Source organism: Typha angustifolia, chromosome 7, assembly GCF_048772165.1.
Source record: "Typha angustifolia cultivar Huaian chromosome 7, ASM4877216v1, whole genome shotgun sequence".
In the NCBI taxonomy this organism is placed as follows: Eukaryota; Viridiplantae; Streptophyta; class Magnoliopsida; order Poales; family Typhaceae; genus Typha; species Typha angustifolia.
Genome location: NC_133245.1, coordinates 5,420,358 through 5,448,325, shown reverse-complemented (window position 1 = coordinate 5,448,325; position 27,968 = coordinate 5,420,358). Strand labels below are relative to the sequence as shown.

The window sequence follows — 27,968 nt, the reverse complement described above, 5'->3', positions numbered from 1 at the left end:
GGGAACAACGGAGTGGGTGTTGTTTGACTGACGTCTTTAGTAATTTATCCGAACCCGAAGAATTACTGCTATTCCCATCGTTTTATTTGCCTCTCCTCCCCACTCTTATCGAATTCGGGAAGACAAGTGAAAGGGAGAGAGAGAGAGAGAGAGAGAGAGAGAAAGAGAGAGAGATGGGAAAGATGAAGCGGGAGCTGCTGCCGGCCGAGTGCGTCGACCTGTCGACGGTCAAGTACCAGCCCAAGCATATCGAAGGTCTCTCCTCGTCTGGATATGTTAGTGAGATGAAGGGATCTCTGCTGATCTTGATTTGTTTTTTTGGTTTTTATCCGTCAGCGCCCCACCTGACTGGAATCTCGCTGAAGCTGTTCGTTTGGCTGATGGAGGCACCGGTCGTCGGCCCCGTCGTCACATCCCTTTTGAAGAAGAAGAATGGATTGAATCAGGTCTTGCTTTTACGATCCAAGACTTGATACTTTTTGTTTTTTTTTTTTTCTCTTGTCTTGGATCTCTTTTCTCCTTTAGCAGATTCTGCAGCATACGGTTATTCCGGAAAAGCCAATGTACCGCCCCGAATACCCGCCTCAAGGTACCATTTTTCTAGCAATTCCTTTTGAGTCTTCTTCCTAAATTGGGTTATCTTTGCTGGTCAGCGTAAGTAGTCAGCGTAATATTGATAATGGTTGTTGCTGGTGTATCTAACAACATGGAATGTAAATTGCAGAGGAAGAGCCAGGAGTAATTGAAGTAAATGAAGAGAGAGACCCTATAGATCGCCTTGAGACGGCTGTAGGGTGCCTACCTCCTTATGATCCCTCTCTACATTGGAATCAGGACTCTCCTCCATTTCTTTACTGGACAATCCGTGACTATGCACACGCTTATCGGTCTAAGATCACCACCCCATCAATTGTAAGATACTAGAGTTTTCTGAGATTTTGACTCTTTTATTGATGTATGGCTATGGATGAGAAGGGACTTAATTTGGAGAGTCTAGATTGTAGAGCATATTTTATCAGCTGTGGAAGAATGGAACAATAAGAAGCCTCCCATGCCAATGCTGATTACTTTTAGCAAAGATGAAGTAAGAAAGCAGGCTGAAGCTTCCACAAAAAGGTTTCAGGAAGGTATGGAAAGGAAAAAAAGAAGTTAATTTACATTATAATCTTACATTTATTGTCCATGATTTTGAAGTCATTATTTTTACTATTTTAGTCATCTTCTGCATTCACAGGAAAGCCGTTATCCATCTTGGATGGAATTTTTATTGCAGTTAAGGATGATATAGATTGCTATCCTTATCCAACAAAAGGTAGGACAATGCAATTTTTGTACACTTTCCTTCTAGATGATTTTGGCATTTATGCGTATTAAATGTCAAAATGCTGCGGTTTCAGGTGGGACTGCATGGCTCGATGGAATCAGTGGTGTGGAGGAGGATGCAGTTTGTGTAGCTAGATTGCGCAGATGTGGAGTAATTCTTGTTGGGAAAGCAAATATGCATGAACTAGGACTTGGGACGACTGGAAACAATCCAACTTACGGGTACGACGATTGCAATCTTTGTTCTAGAAATGTAATGATATATAACATTTCTCTGTTAACATTCTCATACTCAAATGTGGTCCAAACGCTCTTGCTCTTGCTCTTGCTCTTGCTAGTTTTATAAGAATAAGAGAGGATCTCTTATGCAAATTATGAGAACTTGCTCACTTGGGTTACTCTGGAACTAGGAAGTGAAAGTTGACTTGTGGATGTTCCAAAAATAACCAGATTTCTCTAATTATTTGATAGTGTCACAAATGTTAGTGACTAATAAAATAAGATACCTGCACATTATAGTTTCATGAATTCTTTCGAGCACATAACTTAGCAATAGAAATCCACTGATAAGAGATGTCATCAAAATTTGAAAGAGGCTATATGGTTCACTTTGTCTCTCCAGTACGCAAAGAGTATCGGTTTGCAAGGCCAAATCAACCAATTCTTCCATTTCAAGGCATGATTATTTATGTCCTGAATAAGAAAAAGACAAACCAATCACAATGCTAAATCAATCTGTATTTTTGTAAATATCATTTTATAGGACACTGAAGATGCACGTAAGCTAGATACTGTTACATATTAAGAGTAATGGATTGCCATGTCAGTAAACATGTTCGGGATTGGTTGACATATATTGCCCTATGCCGACCAATGCTGGCCCATGCAACTCCCCATGCCACCAGAAAGGCAATTCTTCGTTTGAGATGTTGATATCGTTCAAAACTCTTAATGTAATTCTTTTTGGTCCAAAATCGGTAATTGTTATCAAATCTCTTTTAAACATATTCAATGAATGATTCAAATATTTATCATTGGTTATTTTAATGATCTTTCAACTTGCTTCTTGTCCCTTAGGCTCATTTTACCATGTAAATTGAGCTTTATGCTGAGCTACTCTAGATTTATTTTGATAATAATTTATGCTTCTCCAAGTGCTCATCTCATCCCCTGTCCATACTCCTGTCCACTCCCAATTTACCAACCACCCCTTCTCTATTTCTTTCAAGTGCCGATCCATAGAACTCGAATGTGATTGTTTCTAGCAAGATGTTACTTTCAATCATGGATGGCCGTGCCGGCGGCGTATCGGCACATGGCTCGAGGGGTGCCGCACGGCACCCCTCCTAATAGTTCCGCTGCTCGTCGTCAAGCTACCCGTTGTCGATCATTGTCGTCGTCACCATCGCCGATCGCCGTTGCCTGAGCGCGTCGGTGCCCTAGCCCGAGGGAGAGATGAGATCGAGATCGAGAGAGAGAGAGAGAGAGAGAGAGACGACGCGTTGGTGCCATCGCCGATCTCATCTCTCCCTCAAGCTAGGGCATCGATGCGCTCGGGCGACGGCAAGTGAGCGACGAGCAGCGATTGGCGACGACGAAGGTGAGTTTCTCGTTTTTCTTTCTTCTCCTCTTACGGCACGGTCGGCAAGTGTCGCGGTATGTGTCGTGCAGTGCTGGCCATCGGCCGGCACGGTCCGTGCCTGTGGCATGGCCATCGTTGCTTTCAATTATATTCTTTAGACTTGCAAATTGTCAATATTTATGGTTTTAATAATTTATATCAATGATGGCTGTGCTAGTGGCATGTGCCATGCCACCATCAAGAGGGCACATGCCAGTTGGTATAGGGCGTGCCGAAAGGCACACTCTGCTGTGCTAGTGGCACACCCGAGCACGTCACTAGCACGTATTTATAATATTTTTAATAAACTTTTTAAGATATTTAAAAATATTTTTGGGTTTTTCATATGTCAATCATTGGTTTTTAGTTTAAACATATGTATTAAAAGTTTAAAACCTATTTATAATGCTTTATCTTTAGATTATATAAATGGCGTGCTAGTGGCATGCCCCTACGTGTCACTGGCACGCATTTATAATTTTTTTAATAAACTTTTTAGGATATTTAAAAATACTTTTGAGTTTTCCATATATCAATCTTTAGTTTTTGGTTTAAATATATGTATTAAAAGTATAAAACCTACATTATAATGCTTTATCTTTAGATTAATTTTGTAAATGACCTATTTTAGAAAAAAATCAGAGGTTATTTGTATTCCTCGGAAACCTCTGCCCGCGTCACTGTTCAATATTTTTTTATCTATTATTGGCCAAACTACCTGAGCACCAAATCCAATATGAGTAGGATCAGAGGTAGATCTTTGCCTACTAGGCAAGAGGATAACAAGTTACAAATTCTATCTTAGTAGGACATGTATTTTTATTACTATGAAATTAATAAATAAAAATGAACTAGTTAATGGTAGGGTTACCATATCCTTAAAGATAAGCAACAGTTAAATATAAATATTATTCAACACATATTATGATTGAAGATATTTATTAAAACTAATACTAATGATTGAACACTTCATAATATAATGGAAGACATAATATTAAATGATAATAGTTTAATAATTAAAAATAATATCTAGTTGAATGTAAAATGATGAAAATGATCAAATACTTCATTTGCTAGTATAAGAATAATACGAGAATGTTGCATTAAATACTGTTGATATTTTTCAAAACCCATTCACTAATAGTATTGTTTGTTGTAATGTCTTACATAGTCTTCATACAAATAAAAATTTTATAATTCTCCTATGAAATGATATGAATATTGAACATGCATGAAAATGAACGGCACCAAATATGCACAGACACATCATAAGTATATGTAGATTGTGGATATAAAATATAATAAGGGTGTTCTGGCTTTGATGGGTGTAATTGATATGACGACAATTATGATGAACTCATATTATTCTGTGAGTGCACCTCTCATAATGTTCTGCTACGTACATACTCAAGTCTTTTATAAAAATAATACTTCTCTGAGAAGGTTGTGTAACAGGAACGTATGTTTTGTCTCCATCATCACCACCACTAGACTGAGTTGTTATTATCATCATCACTATTTCCATCATAATTATCATCTCTAGTCTTATTATCATCAATTTTATATAAGTCTTCTAAATGATCAACTGATTAATTGATTTGATAATGATTGATGAAAATAAGTAAAATTAAAAAAAAGAGTTTCATATGGCACAATGATCGGCACACAACGGTGCCGGACCGGCATGGCTCGACACGGCTCGCATGGCAGTCAGTATGCACCATTGCTGATCGGCATGAGGCGACACGGAGGTGTGCCACTGACACACCTTGTGCCAAGTGCATTACTGCATGACCATTTTATGATTTATATTACCAATGTGGAACCATAAAAAATCCCTTCTCTTATTAACTATAATGCGCATACCGGGTCATTTCAATTGCTAATGGTTGAATCTTTGTTTCTTGTTTGGTTCTTTTGTCTTTTGAGTCATTAATTCCTTTTCCTATTGGACTAATTGTGTTTATACTTAAGGTTTCGAAACTAGGTATCGAGATCAGATTGGAATTGGTAGCTAAGAAACATAATACGTATCAGTTGTATCTATCATCAATATTGGATTAGACTATTTTCTAATTATGTAAAATTCTAAATATTATTTAAAAATACAAGAAAATTTCTAAAAATTTAGAAAAGTAGAAATTAGTCACATGTGAAGCTTAAAAACTAAATAAAAAACTCACCTAAAATCATAATAAATTCTGAACTAAAATTGGTAAATTTCTAATTTTCTATGCTCGTAAATTACTGTTACAGAAGTGAGGCAAAGAGAAAGAAAGAGAATGTTAAAGAGTGAGTGAGAAGAGAGAGAAAGAGTGTTAAAGAATGAGTGAGAAGAGAGAAGATAAATGAAAAAAAAACACACAAAGAGATAAAAATGCTCATCTGAGTTCACTAGAGTGCGGAGTAGTTAAAGGGGTTCACTGAATGAGCTCAGTAAAGTATGAGGTGAAAGGAGAGAGAGTGAGAGATAGAAGATAAAAATTAAAAATTTGAAAAGAATGCAGTTGAGAACATTAACTACTGATGTCTCATAGAGTCCTAGTTCAGATTCATTTTAGAAAAAAGTTAATTTTGATAGGTCCAACCAATTCTAGATGGATACTGGTCACTAGACTGATTTCAAGTCGGAATTAGCTGATTTTTGGAACCAAGCTCATATCGATCACTATGGGCTACACCTTTTATTCTTTTCGCTTGCCATTTTAAGGTAGTACTCTAATTATTTGGAAGCTAATAGAACTGTGGTTTGCCATTTGACTAAGGAGCTAGAGTGCGAGAACACATTGGTCATGTTAATTATCATCAAGTGCTTACATGATCAAAATCTTGAATATCGGGCTAAACCAGGTTGAGATCTGGTCAAAGTCTAGTTAGGAACCAGGAATGAGGCTTTATTAATCAAAGTTGAACCAGATCGTGTTTAATCTTTACCCAAAGTTGGTTAGTTTCCCGTGTCTCAGACCTGGAAGCTAAGGGGCTCTCAATTGCTACAAACAAGGTTGCAAGTTGGTGGGAGATGAGAGATGAGGGTGTTGAGGAGAGGCTGATCTTAGTTAATGAGAAGATGCGGGTCACAGTGATCCTGCAGTTCGCTGATATGAGGGAGAGTGAGAGAGAGCTACAGAATTGGACTGAGCTATTCATCTGCTCCGTGGTGGAGGGGAAAACAGGTATATGGGAGACATTAGGGATGGTAGCAATCTTCATCTCCTAACTAAAGAGATGAAGAATGGGGTTAAAGAGATGAGTTCCAGGACCGACTTTTATCTGGTTGGACAAAAGGCCAATGGCTATAATTATTCATGCTTTTGGGCCTGCAAGGTAACTGCAGTGAAGCTCGGGTCATACAATAAATCCAGAAAAATTATGGCTTAGCTTGTTAAACCTTGAAAATCTTCCAACGCAAACTCTAGTCTTGATGGTACAAATCTCAACCAGAGAGCTAGTCTTTGGAGGACCAAAGATGGCGGCTTGATCTTGACAAGATCCATGTAGTCAATTAGATGGAAATAAAGATTTTCATTCACTTTAGAGGTAGATTTTGATAGGAATGCCTTGATACATATCTTCAACTCAAAGCTAGTTCTTAGAAAAATGACACAGAACCCATGGAATCTGACCACCCTTCACACAAACATTGGTGTTTGAAGGCTAATCAAGGATTATATATGTCTGGCACTTTATCTGGTCGATATGTGTTTTATACTGTTAATGCATGATATGGTTGTATGACAACTGTTAAGTATAGCTGGAGCACTGGTAGTTATTGGCACATATTAGCATACTATGAAGCTTGTCCAAAAGACCAAAAGTACTCTTATGTTTTCAGGCTTTAAAGTTTATATTAGGTTGAAAGTTGATTAAGAATGTTTTTCTTAAGTACCTGTTAAATTGTCTGCTGTTTTCCCAGTTTTGATAGTATAACACAACAAGAAGCCATTAGCCGTGACTCCCATCTATTTGGAGCCTTGTGTAGTGTGCACTAGCCATCCTTTTCAATAGCATGAGGCTAGATAAATCAAGTGTTGAAACAGAATATTCGTGAAAGTATGATTTGAAGTTCATAATTTAGAAGTTTATTCCGAAGGACGATTAAAGTTGTGCACGAAAACTGAGGGGACTATTTCCACTTAGAGTACTTCTTTATTATATATAGTTTCTTTATTTGCTGTATTTTTGTATGAATATAATATATTATAAGTGTTTTACGGTAATATTACTGGAGTTAGTATGTGATTGATTAAAAGTATTCTCCTAACAACAGCAATTACCTTTACTTACTGCTCTTTTTTTTTCTTTTTCTTTTACCCTTGGATTTTTGAGTTAATGGCCTGATAAAACAGATTTCAACATATTAACTAGTTGGTTATGAGCATCTGAATGTTATAACATTGTAAATATATGCCCTTTTCAAGTCTTTATTCTTCAATTTGCGAAAACACTCCACATGATAGAGTAATTCTTTCCCTTGTTTTTTTGGATATTTGTGCTGTGCAGGACTTACTCTTTCTTATGGGACAGTTGGCCCCCTAGAACAATTTTGTTTGCATTTTTTTTTGTTTGCTGCTTCTGTTCAGATTGTCAAGGGTGTTTCTTCTTAATTGTCTGATTCTGTAACTTCTATCATTATGTCTAACCAGTACGCCCGTATTGTAATTCCTCACTTTCAGAACAACAAGAAATCCACATTCAATTGAAAGGTACACTGGTGGATCTTCCTCTGGTCCAGCAGCAGTTGTAGCATCTGGCTTATGTTCAGCAGCAATTGGAACAGATGGTGGAGGTTGGTAAACATGAAATTCCAATTTGACTGTCATCTTTATATGGAGTTCAATGATATCATGCTTTTAGTCAAAGGCAGGTTCAGTTAGGATCCCATCTTCGCTTTGTGGTGTTGTGGGTTTGAAGACAACATATGGACGAACTAACATGAAAGGGTAAAATACTCTGAAGTTCTTTTTATTCATTGTTTTCTCCAACTGTTTGTCTGTTCATTGTGTTGACGGCATATAAGATCCAGTTCTTATTGCCAATGTTATTCATTGACCATGAGTACCTTCTACCTCACTAGTCACTACAATCATCTTTACAATGTGTTACGAAAAGAGCTAGGCTTCATGTGGCAGAATGTAGCCAGCTGTGGTCAAATATTTATTATATCCAAAAGGAAAAACAAGCAGGAAGAGTGGGTGCTATTATTAGCATAGATTGAATGGCAAATTATTTTGGCCATGATAAGTTGGGAATAAAACTGAGAATAAGATATGAAAAAAATATAAAATTGTTTGGATCAACAATGGCCGTGCCAAAGACACATGTCATGCCATGCCACTATTGGCATGCCCTTGCATGCCAGTGGCATTCATTTAACTATTTTTAATAAAAACTTTATAATATTTAAAGAAATTTTTAGGGTTTAGGTATGTCAATCTTTGGGCTTTAGTTTGAATAAATATATTAAAATCTACATTATAGTCTTTTATCTTTAGAATATTTTTGTAAATGACCTATTTTATTAAAAATATAGCAATAATTAAATATAAATATTATCAACACATGATATAATTGAATACATTATTCAAAACTTATATTTTATTGTGTTCACTTCTAGAATAAGGCTAGAATAGACAATATTATTATAATTTTTTCATACCAAAAGAAGAGAGCTAATACTAATAATAAGTTATTCTAATTTTTAATACTAGAAGAAGAGAGCTAATACTAGTATAAGCTATTATAATATTTAATTCAATATTAGTAAAAAAGTAATATTTACATTTAATGTGATATAAAGTTGATATTAAAATATTAAAGAATAATAAAATTGTATTATGAATTGATGATGTTTTAAATCAAATTACGAAAATACTCTTGAGTATATGTTAAATAGTGGTAGTAAATAGTATTGTTTTTAAATGATATTATTTATTATCACAACTTTGGACTTAACAAACTCCATAAACCCGCATTATATTGTATTTAATGCATACTTCTTTGTATTGTCGGCATGAAATAATATTTATAAATTTTCTCACATTATGTGGGTTTGAGAGGGTTATAACCCCATGAGATGACGATACATAATTACTAGTCATATTAACTACAATTGTTATATTCTTTCTTTTCTCTCTTGAGGCGGGCTCATATATTCGCGTAATGAGAGGTATTACCCACACACTCAAGTGCGGGATTATAACCCTGTTTACCTGTGCTGCGGGGTATTACCCCGCATACCTGAGTACGGAGCTATAACCCTACACTATGCGAGTATGTAGGGTGATAACCCCGCACAAACTCTGCATCTTTCTACATCCTCGTGCAGTATAGTGTATTACCCTACATACTTGAGTGCGGGGTTATAGCCCCACATACCCGCTATAACCCTCTCATACCCATATAATGTGGGATTAAACCTGGTAAATTATTGTTTAGTTACTACACCAGGATAAGCATATTCCTACTCTACAAGTGAAGGGGGCTTAATGATTGGACACTTTATAATATGATTGAATACTCTATAATATAATTGAACACATAATAATATTCAACACATAATATTAATCAATAATAATTCAATAATTAAAACTAATATCTAGTTAAAGGGGAAGATCAAAGACTTAATTTCTCAGTATAAGAATAACACAAAAATGCTGGATTAAATATTATTGATAATCTTTAATCATATTGATAATGAATTCATTTGCCAGCACAAGAATAACACTAAAGCTATTTGATGATGATTGAAAATAAGAAAAAGTAAAAAAAATGGGCTCTACATCAGCACAGGTCGGCACACACTCGTGTCAGTCGGCACGGTTATCCTTGGTTTAGACATCACAATTCACAATTAAGACAATGTATAATTAATTTTAGTGACTCTCTCTCTCTCTCTCTCTCTCTCTCTCTCTCTCTCTCTGGAAAGAAGGCTAGTTAGTGGCTACAAGAGGGAGTAATTCTTCATCTATAATGGGCTACAAGCCTCAACTAAGTCAACAACCCAATTTTTTTTCATAATGAGGCAGAATTGTGATTTGATATTTTTCTAATTTGAACTTGGAGGATTCAATGTACATATCAAACAAGGGAAAGTAGTTACCAGTTCAGGTATCTTGACTGGTTATTAGTGAGTTGATTCAAGTTGGAGGTTATATGTGGGAAATAAGAGATAAATCTGAATGGCAGAAATGGATTTGTATAGATGGTCAGATAGTTGGTATACAAGTCTTTTCTCAATGGCTATTGCATGATCTGGAAGAATCAGAAGTTACATGTAATGAAGTACCAATCGTAATGGAGGACAGCCTTGGCTAGTTAGAAAACCAAAACTGCAAAGCGTCACCAAGGGAACATCAGGACTTCTCCGTAACGAGAGTCACTATGATCTTGTTACCATGGTTCTAAATAATATTAACCATTTAAATATGAAATAATAACTCAACTCAGAAATTAGTATCTGAAGAAAGAACAAAATAGTTACATGGTATCATCATATAAAACATATATGATACTCAATATATCTGGAGTTTCATGAAAGAGTAATAAGGATAGGGCATACTTTTCAGCAAAGACATCAAATATTCCTAAGGAAGTTAAATAATAAAGTAAAAGCAAGACCAAATGCACTTTTGGCATACTTGATTATTAACATCAATGATTACTTGGCAAGCGTGACAAATCAATCTTGAACTCACGCTTCAATCCTGAGGAGGTAGATGTTGTTTGTAAATAATTACTGTTTGGTTCTTTTTCACTGTAATTGTTTGTTGTTTTCCTATATTATTTTCATTTTATTTTAATTTGGGAATGCTCTATCTAAAAGTTATTTACCAATCTTGAGATTGGTTGTAGGTCAATATGTGAATGCGGGACTGTTGAAGTTGCTTCTCCACTTGCAGCCACAGTTGAGGATGCTATGCTAGTGTAAGAAGTTCTGCACACAAAATGATAGTTCAGTGTAATTGATTCCTTAAGTTATTTTCACCGGTCATAACTACTGCCGAACCAAATATTGAACTTTCTGAATGCAATTTCTTTGTCATATGTCTAGCTGTCGGGATGAACGTTTTGGAAACATTTCCTTTTAAAATATTAATCATGTTGATTGTACCTTGATTTTGCAATCTAAACTTCATTAATTGGGTAAAGACAATCTTTGAAGAAATTGTATGGTTTTTTTGTCTCAAATTGGTGAGTTGTCAGTTTGATATTGTTCATCTATTTTCAGCTATTCAGCACTGGCGGGCTCTTCTCAAGCTGATAAAATCAGCTTGAAGCCGGTAAGATGATTTAGTTTCTTGTTTGACTGCTTAATTAAATTGTTAATATTTTTTCTTAAATCTATCTTAAGTTCTATTTGGCATAGGTAGGTCACATATCCCTAGTGGGCAGAAACATCTTCTACACGACTATACTACTCTTTCCCGTTCTGCAAAGTCCTAAAGTGTTGTAGACATAAAGTTGATAAATAAATCAATTATACAACTCGATAATCCTGTGCAAGTACGGAAAGAAATTAGCTAAAAGTTAATGAGATAATTGTTCTGTAATAGTTCTGTTTGCAGAGTCACTTACTGCATAAATTGTTCCTAGGATGTGAAACAAATCATTTGTGTGGTAAAGACTGTTAACTCAGCATCTGCCTGTGAATATTTACTGGCGGTTAATCCCTAATACACTGAAAGGTGGATACAAGTTGATTGCCCTTGATGTTTTCCTATCTTTAGTATTTAATATTGGTAGATGGGGAAATTCAAAGGTAAATTCAAAATTACTAGAATAAGTGAATTCTAAATTTGGAACATTAGAATGTAAATTGATAAGAGCATCCTTTGCAATGACAAGCTAGTTCCTCACTGTTAAACATTTTGATGTTCATGGACTCCATTATTATTCTAACATGCAGATATGTGCGTTGCACTGTTGCATTTTGGATTTTATCAATTTTCATTATCTGGCACATATTACTGTACTTAAAAAGCTGTAAAGACAATAAGGATGTGGTAGAAACATGAAAATTAATGTTGTGAAGGACTTTAAACATTATTCACTCTTGTTTTGGGTGGCCCATGATATATTAGAAATTGTGTGACACCTTGAGACATGCAAGTATGATCTTGCACATAGAATCTCCTTGTAAGAAATGAGACATGGTGAGAAGATGAGGATACTTCTAGCGGACATGGTAGATTCTACATGACTCCATAAAGATTTGTGATCTTAATAACCAAGTTGCAATCTGTAGCTGAGAGATGCTTGGAGCTTTTCCAGCAGCATTTATACCTCTCCTGAATGATATGGGGTCTATCCCACCAGAACAAAACAAAATTGAAAAGGAACCATGAAATACATGAACAAAATAATGGTTGAGTGAATATTTAGGCTTTTGTAGTGGTTGCATTTTAGGTTTGTGCATCACCAAGAGGGATCTCCAAAAGTTTTCTTAGACATAAGTCTAGAAGAACAAAAAAATGATAATAATCTATAATTGGTTGTAGGGTAAAAATAAATATCTTTTGATAACTTGTAGTCTGCATAGGGAGAATCTCTAATGTCAGTTTTGCATAACGGCAATCCTAGCCTCCAACATCAGAAGAAACCATAATTAATTAGGGAATCTTTATGATTTCTATCATGAGAACCTCCAAAATGATGTTATTCAATGTTCTAAGAGAAATTCATGGGGGATGAAACTAAATGAGTTCTTTCGTTGTACCCCAAAAGAGGCATATATAGAAGAATCACTTGTTCAGTGTGATAGGTATACTACCTCAAATTAATCTTGAATACCAAGATGTACGGAAATTTTTGGATGCTGAAGTTCAGAAACAACAGGCCTTCTTTGCTGAACTCAGCTTTGAGTTGGTTATTTTGGTTTTTAGGAGTTGCTAACAAGCAATGCTATATATGGCACAGGTTTTTATATCTTGTGAATTTTGATTGGAACTGGGTCCAGATGAGGCAGTACTGCACCATTTTTTTTTTACTGGAACTGGGTCTCATAATTTAGGGAGCTAGTCTCTTATTTTTTATTGTAACTGTGAATTTTGATTGGAAGGGAGCTGGTCTCTTTAAAAGGGGAAAGCTATTTGTTTAGGGTATCTAATATAGGAATTGCTAGTATTAGCCATTAAGTACTGTGTTATTTCTTGAAAAACACATTGGATTTACTGATTTTTTGTTTTATTCTGTTATCACGGAGTTAGTCTTTCTGTTTCTCTTATGCTTTACCTTTGTATTTGGACAATGACACTCAGACGCTTTGAACTATCACTCATTTCCATATAGGCCTCCTTAATTTTTTTTACTACAAATTGACCTCCTCAACTATTAAAAACCTCCCAAACGCCCCTTTTGTTAATTATCCGTTTAGTTTTCTGTTAATAAAGTGTAATGTGTCTGTCATGTGACCAATTTTATTGATGATTATTACTGTTTATACCATTATTTTGAATAGAAGAAAGGGAGGAAATTTATGTCCAATATTGTCCTTACTTTCGCATCAAATTTAAATTTGTTGCCTCCTTCCCTTCTCTATAACCTAGCTTGTTGTAGCACCCACACTTCCTCCAAATCCCTTTCCTTTCTCTCCCTCACCTCAAAAATCCTCTCGATAGCCTCTCTACTTCCACACTCCCTCTCTTTCCCCAAAGACAAGATATCTTGGAATGGGAGTAAAAACAACAAAAGGATTAGCAGTGCAGCACAATTATCCTTCCTTTTCTCAATTTGATGCCCAATTGCACTCATGGGACACCAATTGCATTTGGAGTAGAGGAGAGCAAAGGATAGCAAGGTTCCAAAAGTCGATACCTAGATTGAGATCGACCATTAGAAAAAACGATATGTATCAACTATATCAGTTGTATTGATTGTATCGACTGTATCAGCTGTATCAATCGTATCAGCTGTATCAGTTGTATCGATCGTATCGACCACCTGTATCCGATCAGACTATTTTTCATTAGATTCTAAATATTATTTAAAATACAGAATTTTTTTTTAAAATTTATAAAAAATAACAGAAAAAGAAGAAATAAAAATTAGTCATAGATAAACTTTAGAAAAAACTCATTCAAAACTACAATGAATTTCGGCTTGAATTAGACAAATTTTTATACTCATAAATTATTACTACATAACAATACGAAGAGAGATATATTTTCACTGTTATTCTATAGCAGTAAGAAAATAGAAGTTAAAAAGTGGGCGAGAAAAAAAACTCATCTGAGTTCATCAAAGTGTGGACTAGCCAGAGGAGCTCATTGGAACGACCGCCAAATAAACTCGGTGAAGCATGAGAGTGAGAGGAGAATGTGCGTGAGAGATAGAGAGTAAAAACTAAAAATTTAAAAAAAAATTATGATGACATCAATTATTAATATCTCCTAGGTTAAATACATTTTAGATTCAATATAAATCTTAAAAAAAATTAAGTTTTTAGCTGATATGGCTGAAACTGGCCAAAACCAATTAACACTGGCCAAAACCGATCTAATTGGGATCAATTATGGCCGATCATGATCTAGATCAGCTGATCCGACTCAGGATCGACCGATTTTGGGATCCATGGAGGATAGAAGATGAGAGTAGAGAATATGAGAAAGAGAATTAGGGTTGTTTTGAGGAACTATGGCATAGAAAGGCAAAGATGTAACGAAAACAAAATGGAAGGTGGCTATTCCTTAAGAATTCTCACCTATCACTCCCACCTTTTTAAGCTTAGGTAAATTTGTCTTCTCACATTTTCTTGTTATACCATCAAGAGTTTGGAAGGTTTTACATAGTTAAGAGTGTCAATGTGTCATAAAAAATAAATAAAGGGGTCTCTATGAAAATAGACAATAGTTCAAGGGGTCTAAATGTAATTATCCCTTTGTATTTTCAGCATGTTTATCTCTTCTGTTCCATCTTTATCACAAAGGAATTATACTATCTATGCATATTGTCACGAAAATTTGGTTTCTTAGTTTTCTGTTGCTCTTTATCATTGTGATGTATCCACATTTTGCTAATACACAGAAAAGTAATCTCATTTCTGAAATCAAACAGTTGCATTTCTGTGTTTTCAGTGTCTCAACACATAGTTACATCACGTGTGATATGACTTCTTTACTTCTTCTATATGTCAATAAGCATATTTACCCCTTTAGAAATTTTATTTTCTATAATTTTGCTTTATTTGTTTGAAAAGAGGATATTTATTTGATATGCATATTGTACTTACTTTCCTTTCCTTTTTTCATTACAGTCTCCCCTTTGTTTGCCTAATTTGTCATCCTCCGATAATTTAAACATCTTGCGAAAAGTGAGACTCGGAAAATATTCACAGGTATGAAATGGTGCATTGTGAATTTTCAGTAACTATCTGTTAGAGTTGTACTGAAAACTTGTTCTTTGTAGTGGTTCCATGATGTTTCCAACAAGGATATCTCCAACAAGTGCGAGGATGCCCTTAATCTGCTTTCCAATACCTTTGGAAGTGAAGTGAGTAAATATCTTTTTATATGTATCCACAGGGATAACTGGATAGGGTCATCAGATTTCCAAAACACACACGAAGCGCACACACACACACATATAAAGACTATAAAGACTATATATATATATATACATTCACAGAAGGGTGCATCATAAGGAGTTTATGCCAACTGTTAATTTAGGAATTGATGTTATAATGTTAAGCCTTCACAACTGGATGCCATCTGCAAGGTTCGAATTGCTGCATGATAAAAGAAAAATTTGAGTCCTGCTGGTGCATAAAACACTGGAAATTAAACCTTTTTTTTTTAATATTATAGTGGTTTTGGAGATTTTAACCATTGTTCATGCAAAGTAGGGAATCATGTAAAAATGAAAGTATTGAGATATTCATTATACGACCTCTAATTTTTTAGTTCATTATATATCCATCCTCTGTACTATATCCACAAGCTATGCCCCTCTCTACACTTGTGTCTAATATTCATATATATGTATCCATGTTTACAACATTTTTTCAGTCAGACTTGATAACCTTTTACTAAATTAAAAGTTATTGCTTTTTCTTATAAAGGGAAGCTCTATATAGATAACAATATTTCAATTAAAATGTGATTAATTTCAAGCAAACTTCATCCAGTTTTATTTTCATACTTCCATAATTATTTAACTCCGCCTGTGCACATTTAGTTTGATATTACAGCCGGTCCCAAGCCCGAGTAGGGTAGGAGGGGTGGTTAGGTTGCTTGACAGCCAGCATAAAGCTTTCGTCAAGAAAACTATGAAAATGAACTCTAATCTTAAGTTCTTAACTGTGAACTTTTGATTAGAAGACCGTCAGTATAATCTTTACACTTGATTTATAACTAAAATGCATTTATACTTGTAATTTCTGTCTAACCTGCTCTGTTTTGTTTGCTTTTAAGATAATGGAGATAATATTGCCAGATCTGGAGGAAATGCAAGTTGCTCACGTTGTTTCAATTGGTTCTGAGTCCCTTTGTGATCTAAACCCTGATTATAAGGATGGGTACTGGAACTTATCTCATGAGTCCATTTTCTGAATTTTATAGCTATTAAGTTTCCATTTTTCTGATGCAGACTATAATAGATTGGCAATGTATTCTTTCTAAAAATTGAATCAACAACTTGGACTTGCTGCTCTGAGTGATTGATGCTGATTATTTGTGTGACTAGAAGTTGTGGTCTCCTTATTGGTCAAGAATAACTGATCAGTGTGAAGAATTTCATTTTCTTTGTTTTCTAGGAACTGTTCTGATTTGACACTTGATACACGAACTAGTTTGGCGCTCTTCAAATCATTTTCTGCAACTGATTATGTTGCCTCCCAACGCCTTAGGTGAGTAAATTTAATTACATGAACTATCTTGTAAATGAAGTTTATCTTATTTGGAGCAAAAACTACATTAGCTACCACAGGGATGTAATAATCCTATAACCAGGTGAAAAATTCGACATACAGAGTGGTACAAGTACATCTTTTCTTGCATTCAGTCTACTAGCATTTTGGAAATTTTGTTCTACTAAACCTCATCTTAAGCAACTATAAAGTCACAAGTTATTATTTAACATAATTGAACCTTCGTGATATACTAGTCTTACTCATAGTTTACTAGCCCAGTTACTTGTTCATCTCTAAGATGAAACACCAAATTCATTATGATTAACATTTTAGCATGCTTCTATTAGTGAGGGATTGTCCATAAAGCATAACTTGAAGCTGACAATACTCTGTCTTTTCCCATAGTTTGGTTTGTATTTTATCTTATTACTGCATTCTACCTTGTAAGAGAAGTATTTGTGAGCATTTTTCTGCTCTGATGAACAAGTAGACATTTCAAATAATAGTCACAGCTTCCTGCTGTTACTGATAATTGCTGATTTCAGCATATGGGGACATGCCTCGTATCCCTTTTTAATATCTTATTCAGAGTTTTTGATTTGTATGTGTTGATTACAACTATAGTAGAATTACTACATATTTACTCATAAGAGATGTTTACTTTGCCTGGCAGGAGAAGGATAATGTACTATCACATGGAAGCTTTTAAGAAGGTCGATATCATAGTAACGCCTACAACAGGGTAACTTCTCTGCTGATGATCATGTGATATCTTAATTATACCAATATATGTATATGTATACATATGCACATTTGTATATACATACATATAGGTGATACATATTTCTTAATTATCTAACAAAACTACAGATTTATTGTTTTAACAAGATATTACTCTTTTCTAGCCTTTCACTCATCAATGTATCTACAAACATGTGCACCTCAAAATATTATATAGTTGAAGTTCCAATAGTTATTTATTTATTTTGGAGCAATGAGCATGTTTACCAACAAGCCAACAAATTGCAGTAGCTATGGTCATTCAACTTGATAACAATGCCTAAAATGACAAGGTTAGCACAGAAAATTCAATGAGAAAAGAATGATTATATGAAACTTTTCACCAATCTGATATATACCTGTCATCTGTTATCTCTTGACTCTTTTCTTTTACTTTTCTTTTTCTTTTTCTTTTTCTTTTTTGCATTGCTTTCTCCAGATCAAATGATAGTGCAGTGAACATACACATATCTATCTCTTATATCTTTTTTGTTTTTAACTTAATCTAACAATGTTATTGTTTCCTTGTGAAGTGATCAGTACTTTTTGAAGGAGAAATCAAAATTGTGAATATCTTTCTTGCCATAGTAAAAAAGTATATCCCTTTTTTTGAAGTATGGTTAGAAGGTCCACAAACTTCACGAGAGAAGTATGAGCGTTAATAAAGAAATGAAGATACAATTATTAATTTGTTGATGAAGGCAATGAGGCATTTGATTGTCTTTCAATTTTGTTATTATCTTTAAATTAGTTCTTACAGCTTGATGTGTACTTCTTTTTGAATGATACTTCTTAGTTCTTATAGCTTGATGTATGTTTAACACTATTAGATTGCAAATTTTTATTTTAGATGTATCAATTTTTTATTTTATTTATTTATTTATTTATTTCGCCGTGTCCTATGTCGTGTCCGTGTCCTATATTTTCAAAATTTGCCGTGTCGCCGTGTCCGTATCGTGTCGTGTCCGTGTCCGTGCTTTATTGACAATTAATGATTAGCTATCTACCCTAGCTTATTCACAAGCATAAGAAAACTTATATACTGTTGGAGATCAGAGATTTCCAGTAACTTTAGTTGAATAACATCAATGGTTTTCATTTGTTTAACTATAAATTTAAACATTGTTTTGGTAAAGCTAATCTACCTTTTTTATTGACTATCATCTTTTTTCGTTTGCAGCATTACTGCACCAAAAATACCTCCAAGTGCTCTCAAATATGGAGAGTCCAATTATGAGGTGTCAAGTGAGTTTAGTGTCTCATAACTTTTCTGCTTTATATAGTTATATGCTAATGAAGTACTTTGTGATCCAGTTTTGTTAAATCCATATACGTTGGATAGTTTTCTTTTTGGGCATGTAAGTCAGTATGATCTTGCAATGTGCTTGAAATAAAAATCAGTATTAGTAGGGAAATATATTTTATTAGGGAAATATATTAGTAGGGAAATATACATGATGCTTTCCTTTGTACAGACAGATGAGACCTTCCTATAATATGTTAGTTGCTCTGTTCCTCTGCCACATTATACATGATGTTATCCCACACATTTCATGAGGTCTTTATTGTATGTGCTTTAGTGATTTCAAATACTGGATCAATATTCTAGTAGTCTAGAACTCTAGATAGTTTAATGCAGTTAATCGAGAGCTGAGATTGGGAAAGCTTCAGGAATAAGCAGTATAACTGAAAATTTTCTTGATGTGTAGGAATGTTGGACACCTTGAAATTAGGGACATTTCAAGATGCCTAGCTATTTCGATTCATCAAATTCATATTATACCATTGGTGTAGGCCTGTGCATAAATATAGGATTGAAACTATTTGAATTAACAGAATAACAAAATAGATACTTTCCATTGTTCAACGAGGTCCAGGCCTGCTTGTCATCAAATTTTTTATCCACAAGTTCATCTGAGGTCATGAACAATGAGTGTTCCCATTGACAGTCCACTCTCTTAATCACTAAAGATCGAAGGATGGCTAGACATGCTAGATATCTCAATGAATTTGGTTTAGAATTTCTAGTTATCTTTATAGTGATAACAGCAATCTTCCTCTTTTCCCTCCCAAGCCAGGTGGATATTTAGGTGTTCCCTTTCTTGTTTCTTTCTTCCTGCCACTTGCGACTGTTCTTATCACCTAATATATTAGGTCTCTTTCTGAAATCCTAATTTGATCCAAAAATATGATCAACAGACATGCTCCTATTTAGCTAGCCAAACTGTTCAGATCTTGGAAGCACACCAGTATAAACATCTTAGGTCTTTGCCAAAGCTTCTTGCTCTTACAATGAATTATTCTAGTTCCAATAACACAGAACAGTAAGGAACTATTTTGTCCTTTTCTTTATGCAGCTTCCTATTTTCAGAAATCTCATGAACCATCTCTGGAATTTTCCAAGTCAATTTCTTCCTGATATAGCATGAAGATTGAAGAGTATTATCAAAGTGGTCCTTATAAAATTTTGATCTTTTAAAATACACCTATGTGAACTTTCGTGTAAACATTACTAATGTCAGTTTAACATCTAATGAACTAGTGCCAAGTTCTTAGAAGGTCTACCAGTGGAAAATAATGATACAATCCGACCACATGGGTTGAGTCAGTTGAGTCGAGTCGAATTTAGTTAGTTGAATTTGTTTATTGTTTTCAATTTCAAATAAAGCGGATGTAAGTCCAATAGGGCGAATCGGATCCTACCCGCTATGACTCTATTTTTATAAATATGAGCGGTCATGGGTTAGTTATCATTGTGAAATAAAAATTGGTTTTCGTTATTTTTTATTTATGCATTTACCGTTTTATCGTAGCTAATAAATCACCTTTATTTTTTTAGAAGTGGATTTTAACTTTAGAACTTTTCCAAGTTCCGTACACTAACCACCACCTTCCTCCACGAGTCATCTTACCTTACAGCCGTCCCCTAACATCCTTGGAGCCACTTTCCGATGGCCGCTACAATATTGGATATTTAAAAATATGTCCAGTTTCGACCTTTCTTTACTATTTCAATTTTAATTTTTCACCTCGACCTTGCAATCAAATGAACTAGAGCCAAAAGATTCTTAACTCACTAAGCTATCACCAATAAAAATATCATAATTTTTCTACGAATAGATCAGTTCAAATCTAGTTCATATCAAATAATAAAAGCATACCAGAGATAAATTTGTTGAAAGAATTCTCCTATGAGTAATGAAAAATGTATATTCTCCATCATCTCAAAATATGCAGATTGAACTATGGAAGTTCTGTTTTAAATATTGTTCCAATATTAAGGTGAATCCACAAGGTTTCAGTACAAAGAATCAAACATTTTCAGGTTAACGGATTATTCTACATGTTCGTGATACATTTCTTTTATTGCAGGTTATCTCATGCGATTTATAATAGCAGGAAACCTTCTTGGTCTCCCAGCTATATCTGTTCCTGTGAGTAAAGAATGTATTTCTGCAGACAATTTTGCTTTCACTGACTTCATTGTGCTCTGTGATTTATTTGTATCCTCCATTGAAGATAAAGATGAATCTTTATTATGTAGAGCAGTTCCACAATTATCCTGTTATCGGATGGATATAGAGCACATGAAAAGCTGAACTGAAGAGAAGTCAAATAATCTATATGCTAGAAAATTCATGTCCTTTATAGCAAATACATGAGAAATATCTCAGAATTTGAATAAATGCTGTGAAGAAACCAAATAGTATGAAATTGAGATACCTTTAGAAGCTGCCATGTCTTGTGCTTTAGTTAGATCATCAAGAAAAAAAATAGAAAACCATCCAATAGTATTTTCTTTATTCACCGAATCTTATGAGTAAATACCATTAGTAGAAAAAGAAAATTAGGATAATTACTTATCCGAACTTAAATATATGTTATTCATAAACCTGAAATTGAGAAACTCTAGTAGTGTTCAAGGCTTAAGCCTTTATAGAATTGTTAACAAGCCTCTCCCATAGTCAAAATATAATGCTATACAGTCTAATTGTGCATGTGAATTACATAAACAAAACTCCATGTTCATGTTTAGCCTGTTCTTTTATCCAGATTGGTCATGATAATGAAGGACTTCCAATAGGCTTGCAGCTGATAGGCCGTCCATGGGGTGAGGCTACCTTGCTGAGGGTTGCTTCTGCAGTGGAGGTATTATTTGCTCTTACAAATTCTAAATATATTTTGTAACTTTACTAATTTATCTACCGGCTAAATAAACTACAATAGAGGCTTGTGACTTTGTGTTTTCCTTTGTCTTTACATGAAAGCGAATAGAAAAACCTGAATAAGATTCTCTCGTTCACTTGGAATAAAGCCAATATTAGTATAGTTATTTTAATTTTTTAAACTTGCATAAGAGAGCTTATACTAATATAAACTATTATAGTATTTAGTTGTATTCTAATATAGTGTGTAATAGTTACACTTGATGTGGCGTAAAATTGGAAAAATAGTTTGATAAATGACTATCATATCTTTTATAATGAATGAATGAGGAGAAGAGAGAGAAAAGAAAGAGGAAAGAGAATGAGTGACTGAAATAATAGTTGATTGATGTTTTTTCAAAGGTACATAGTGATTAGTAAATATAAAAATAAAGAAGAGGGAAGAGTAGGTATTATTATACTAGTATAGATCTAAGTGATTGTTTACTTGCTATACCATTATATAGAGGTTAGGATAAACTTGTTCTTATTCCACAAGTGAATTAGTGTTTTATAATATTCACCTAGTGCCTAATGCCTTCCAATTCAAATTTGGAGAGGCAAAAAATGAGTGGCATTATCATAATTACTAATGAATATATTTTTTATAACCCAAACCTACTTGGTGCATGAGGCTCATCTCATTTCATCTAGCCCTCTCTCACCCAGGCCCAACCCAACTATTAGCCCATCTAGGCGAATGGATAGTCGCCTAGGGCTTAATTCTATGAAACTTAGAACCATTAGATTTAGGGTGTCCAAATTTGTCAAGTTGGGGCCCTTAACTTTAGCTTGGTCGACTATTCACTGTATGCATATAGATAATTGTTATGCTTGTGGGCCCAAAGACCAAAAGGCCCAGATGTAGTACTGCTTGCTTGTTGGAAGAAAACAAAAACTAATTGACTGAAGTAAAGCTATGAACCTTGGCTAACCTCTATAAAAATGAGAATTTTACCATCTACACGACAGATAACTAATAACAAATTAATATATATACTATTATGTATATACAAATATGTTTGTTCATCAATATCTGAATTCGTGCCAGTAGCACGGGTCATGTCGTGCCATCATCGGCATGGGGTGTGCCAAGCGGCACACATCGGCACGCTCTATGTGTCACTAGCACACATTTATAATATTTTTAATAAACTTTTTAGAGTATTTAATGATATTTTTCGGTTTTTGATATATCAATTTTTTATTTTTAGTTTAAATATATATATTAAAAATTTAAAACCTGTATTATAATGTTCTATCTTTATATTATTTTTGTAAATGACATATTTTATTAAGGATAAAGCAATAGTTAAATATAAATATCATTCAACACATACTATGATTGAAGACATTCATTAAAACTAAGTATTAATGAGTGAATACTCAATATAATTGAACACATAATATTAATTAATTATAATTTAATAATTAAAATTAATATCTAGTTTGATGTAAAATAACGAGAAGGATCAAAGACTTTATTTGCTGGCACAAGAATAACACGAGAATATTGCATTAAATAGTATCGATATTCTTCAAAACTCATTTACTGATAGTATTACTCATTGTATCACTTCACATAGTTTTCATATAAATAAGAATTTTGTAATTCTCTTATGATATGATACGAATATTGAATATGCATGTGAATAAAGGTTACCGACATAGGCACAGGCACAAACACAGACACACCATAAGCATATGCAAATTATAATTATAAAATATAATACTTGTGTTCTGGCTCTGATAGGTGTGACTGATATGATAGTAATTACGATGAATTTATATTATTCTGTAGGTGCATCTCTCTTAATGTTTTGCTACTTATAGGCTCAAGTCCTTTGTAAAAAGAATACATCTCTGAGAATGTTGTGTAATAGGACGCATATTTTATCTCTATCATCATTACTACTAGATTGAGTCTTGTTAATATCACCATTACCATCATCATTATCATTTCTAATTTCATTATCATTAATTTTATTTAAGTCTTCTAAATACTTAATTGATCAGTTGATATGATAATGATTAATGAAAAAATAAAAAAATAAAAAAAATGGCTCCACATGGCACAATGACCGGGATGTGGCCATGTCGGACGGCACAACACGCGTGCCTCAGCACGAATCGGCACGGGGGTGTGCCACTGGCGCACCACCCCATGCCAAGTGCCATGCCATTACTGGCATAATAAGTGCCAGTCAGCATAGGGTGTGTCGACTTGCACGGCCATCCATGACCTTGATATAATATATATTAAATATTATTTTATTTTTTAGTTTTCAAAAAAGGCCCTTTTAGTTAAATATGCCTATTAGTGCTGAGAGAGCCTTGCTTTCACCTTTACTAGACAACTATCTTCCCTCCCTTGATCTCTGTCTCCATCAGCATCTTAGACATTCTTTCTCAACCATACCAACCACCTGGATACTTCCATAGTGCCCCTTTGTCCAGTGGTGGGGTGGACTACGGTGACTATAGGCATGCTTGCACAAGTCAAACAGGAGGGTTCGTGGAGGTGACAAAAGGGCACTCTTAGCTGCCTCTATTAACTCTAGCCACCTAAACAAACCATCTTCTCTATACCATCTCTATTTAAGTACGAAGGAGTGAAATGGTACAATCACCATTGTGCACTTTTCAGTGCATTACAGTACATTAGTAGAGCAAAATTTCTATTAGATGGTTGTCACGGTTGCTGAATAGTGTAAATAAATGAGCCAATAGGTAAGAGGATATCAGCTATTCTTCTGAAATCCTACAGAGACCACCCTCTATCTTTGTATTTTTTTTTTATACTAGTACATATTTGACACCATAAGACTATAGGGCTTTCTCTTTGCCTTTATTTGTAGTTTCCTTTGGTTTCATAACATTCCATAGATCAGTTTTAAATATCCACTAAACAAAAAAATGCCAATAAGATAAAGTTACATTTAACGTCTCTCTAATCTATATTACTACAATATGAGTGGATATTTCTAACTAATTAGCGAAACATCAACATAAAAGCATTATTAATAAGCTTGAAACAAAATGCTATATTATGTAAAATAATATTAACCTTAATTAAGATTTGCAAGTGGCTACTTGACTATATAGAGAATGCTGGGTTAGTCGGACTGGCTATCTCATAAACATAAGGTAGATAAACTGAATGCAGGAATCCTTTGAATAATTTGAGTTTTATTTGGTCCACATATTGCCACTATCTAGACAACTTCCCTCAACAAGTTATTATGTCTTTTATCAAATAAATATTGATGAATTCAATTTGGATTAGGACTATTGGAAAATTTTACATTTTTTGTTCCTATTATTATAATATTTTTATCTGCAGGTCTTATTCTCTTAAGAGATTTTCTAACAAACATGAAAGATAATCTAGAATATCGGAATTTATGTAGAATAAGATGGAAAGTTAACTAAAACTATTAAGAAAAATTTTGCAATTTACTACCCTTTCACCAACAAGAGCTCATTTTGTAATAGAGGACCAGATGTCGAATATCAGTATCTTGACAAGTCGAAAACATAAACTGGATCAGAATGCATTGTAGAATATTATTCATGATGCTGATTCAATAAGTCTACTTGGGGACATTTGTTAAGGAGCTGTGGTGCCGGCTACAGTGTGGTCAAAAATGTTGATAGGTAAAAAGTGTTACCTCAGCTGAAACAGCTCACAGTTATCTTCGAATATAATCAGTAATTCATATCCTTCCGCTATGATCATATTGAAATATGAAGTGTTTCTTTATCGACATATAGTAATTAAAATTAAGTTCTTTAAATGGAACTGCCTATAGGTATTGTTACATACTTGGATATCCATCTTACACCAATGCTGTGCCTGATACTTTGCTCCATGAGTTCTATGTATTCATATACAAGAGTGGCATGAACTGCAACAGATACTCTTGACTCTTGAGACACTCAAGTAGTTGGAGCTCACGTGTAGTATAAAGTATAAACGAGCTGAGCTTGAGATCTACTTGAATTGGTTTGCTTATATGGTTCTTGATAAATAGATATCCTTAGAAACTCAAGAGTTTAAAGCATAAAAACCACTTATATCTAACAGTCTAAGTTGTTAGAACAACTGGTGAGATGACATGGTATCAGAGTAGAAGTGCGAGTTCAAATCCTATCAAGTTCATCTGTTATTTAAAAATATAAAAACCTCTACTCATTTAGATCAAATCTATTTTTTGAGTCTATCAAAATGTCTAAGTCTAGAAATGAGGAATATTAGAACATAAAACATAAAAATCACTATTCTCTAACAACCAGTTGATAAAGATAACAATTTGATTACATATAACAGACATATTTATTGACCAGTTGTTAGCTCAAATGGTTGTGATATATTTCACTACTAGTTCTTGGTGGTTCAAACACCCATAGATAGATTAGTGAATCATTCTTTTTCTTTTTGATACTGAGCCAGCTCCTATGTCCTAACTAAGCTTGGGTTGGCCTTTATAAGTTCATCTCATGCTCAAGTTGAGCCCAGGTCGGTTCTAACAAATTCATAGCTTAGTTCCGCTCATTTACACCCATACTTTGATGAGACATTCTAAAAGCTTTCTACATATAAGGACTCAGCACTTCAACAACAATTGATAATGGATTTGTTCTAAGCAGGAGAAAATATGATTACATGCTATAATTACTAAATATAGATACTTGTTCAGAAGAACAAAAGAGTAAAAATTGTGTTACAAGCATAATTAAGGAAATTAATAGTGAAAGAAAATGAAAAAAAAAAAGATTTTGAGTATACATCAAAAATTAATCACATAATCTGAGTTTAAATGCAGATTATCATCAAGGTAGATAGACATGATCTTAAGACTTATTTTTTAAATGAACATCCTGATACATCCATGTCCACTAGCTTGCTATATATAGTATAAATATATAATGTCCATATGAATCAACTTTTGGATAATCAATGTAGTTAAGTATCCAATCTGCCCATTATTGGATTTGTGCTCCATCATAGAAAGACAATGATCTAGTTCATGTTATTTTATATTTGGAAAAAAATGTTACTGCTGGAGTATTTGTCCAAATAGTGTAATTATGAAAAAGATAGAAATCTAACAGCTTATATTAAACTTGAATATTTGTTGTGGATCTTTGTACCCATCTTAAGACTTCAGTATCACACTTTCAATTCCCATGGACATGGATTATTTGGTCAATACATTGCGTAGCTTTGGTTGCTTAAAGTGGCATGGCTTACAGTGACTTGTTTTATTATTCTTTCAGGAACTCCTTTTAAAATCTAGGAGGCGGCCTTCAACATTTTACGATATTCTCAAGGGCATATGATCATGTGGAATAAAGTTTTAGTTATTCAGAGGAAACCACTGACGAAGTCCAGGCCGTCCGCATTTTCTGCGGTCACAGAAATTGTATCGACAATTCCAGTTGATTTCTCGTTGGCATTAGTAAAAGTTAGTTATTGGACATACAGCAGAGTGGAATTCCTGTTCTATTGCAGATCACACCTTGTGAAATTTTATTGCTAATTAATTTTTTGACGAAAAATATGAACAACAGCTATAAGCTTGGTGCAAGTTTACACGAACTATCTTATTGTCTAAAATAGTTATCCTTCTTTCAGTTGATGTCTCAATTATATATATAACTTAATGGTTTTTTGGCACAATTTAGTTTTTCCTAGTAAGCAAACATATGATCAGACAGTAGCTGTAACCATTCTCACCGAGTTTACACCACTTCTTAAGAAAGAGATTATTCCAGTGGCCTGCACTAGTAGTTTTTCATCGATAACAGCAAAGATTTTAAAAAGAAACAAGAAGAAAAAAAAAAATCTCCCACTTTGCAGATTAACTTGAATCTTTATTTACAGTTGAATTGTTTTGCAAAATATTGAGAAATTGATGGATCCTAAATTTAGATGTTTCAGCATATGGTTTATCTGCTAGTAAGGATGTTGGTTCTCCTTAGGAGTAAGCCTAGTTTGTAGTATGTTGTCTATAAATCTGCAATTTTTATATTTACTCGTGTAATTTGTCCAACAACACTTTTGATAGGCGCAGCTTCACAAGAGTATGATATCATCAGCAAAATACCAAATAACAAATAATATGACTTTTATTAATAGGGATGTCCTTAATCCCTCCCTCTATATGCATATTCTCGTTGAGAGAAGCCCAGA

General features: G+C 34.1%; 1 protein-coding gene across 1 annotated transcript; it reads left to right on the top strand.

Moving 5' to 3' along the window:
• The first annotated feature begins 68 nt into the window (after window positions 1-68).
• On the top strand, window positions 69-27,409 carry LOC140762836 (fatty acid amide hydrolase). The gene is made up of 20 exons (XM_073100793.1): window positions 69-255; window positions 337-446; window positions 529-589; window positions 725-912; window positions 998-1,127; window positions 1,235-1,312; window positions 1,398-1,545; window positions 7,618-7,730; window positions 7,809-7,884; window positions 10,796-10,867; window positions 11,172-11,223; window positions 15,195-15,275; window positions 15,347-15,430; window positions 16,351-16,454; window positions 16,692-16,784; window positions 17,461-17,529; window positions 18,748-18,812; window positions 20,940-21,001; window positions 21,621-21,716; window positions 27,053-27,409. Exons 1-20 carry the CDS (start codon window positions 174-176, stop codon window positions 27,113-27,115), a joined length of 1,827 nt encoding a protein of 608 aa, XP_072956894.1. The 5' UTR covers window positions 69-173; the 3' UTR covers window positions 27,116-27,409.
• Window positions 27,410-27,968: the final 559 nt, after the last annotated feature.

Excerpts from the sequence above, each read along its gene's own strand:
- LOC140762836 (XM_073100793.1), top strand. The coding sequence starts at position 174 with ATGGGAAAGATGAAGCGGGAGCTGCTGCCGGCCGAGTGCGTCGACCTG. Across the intron at positions 1,546-7,617 it reads GGAAACAATCCAACTTACGG|AACAACAAGAAATCCACATT; the intron begins GTACGACGATTG and ends CCTCACTTTCAG. Across the intron at positions 17,530-18,747 it reads ATAGTAACGCCTACAACAGG|CATTACTGCACCAAAAATAC; the intron begins GTAACTTCTCTG and ends TTTCGTTTGCAG.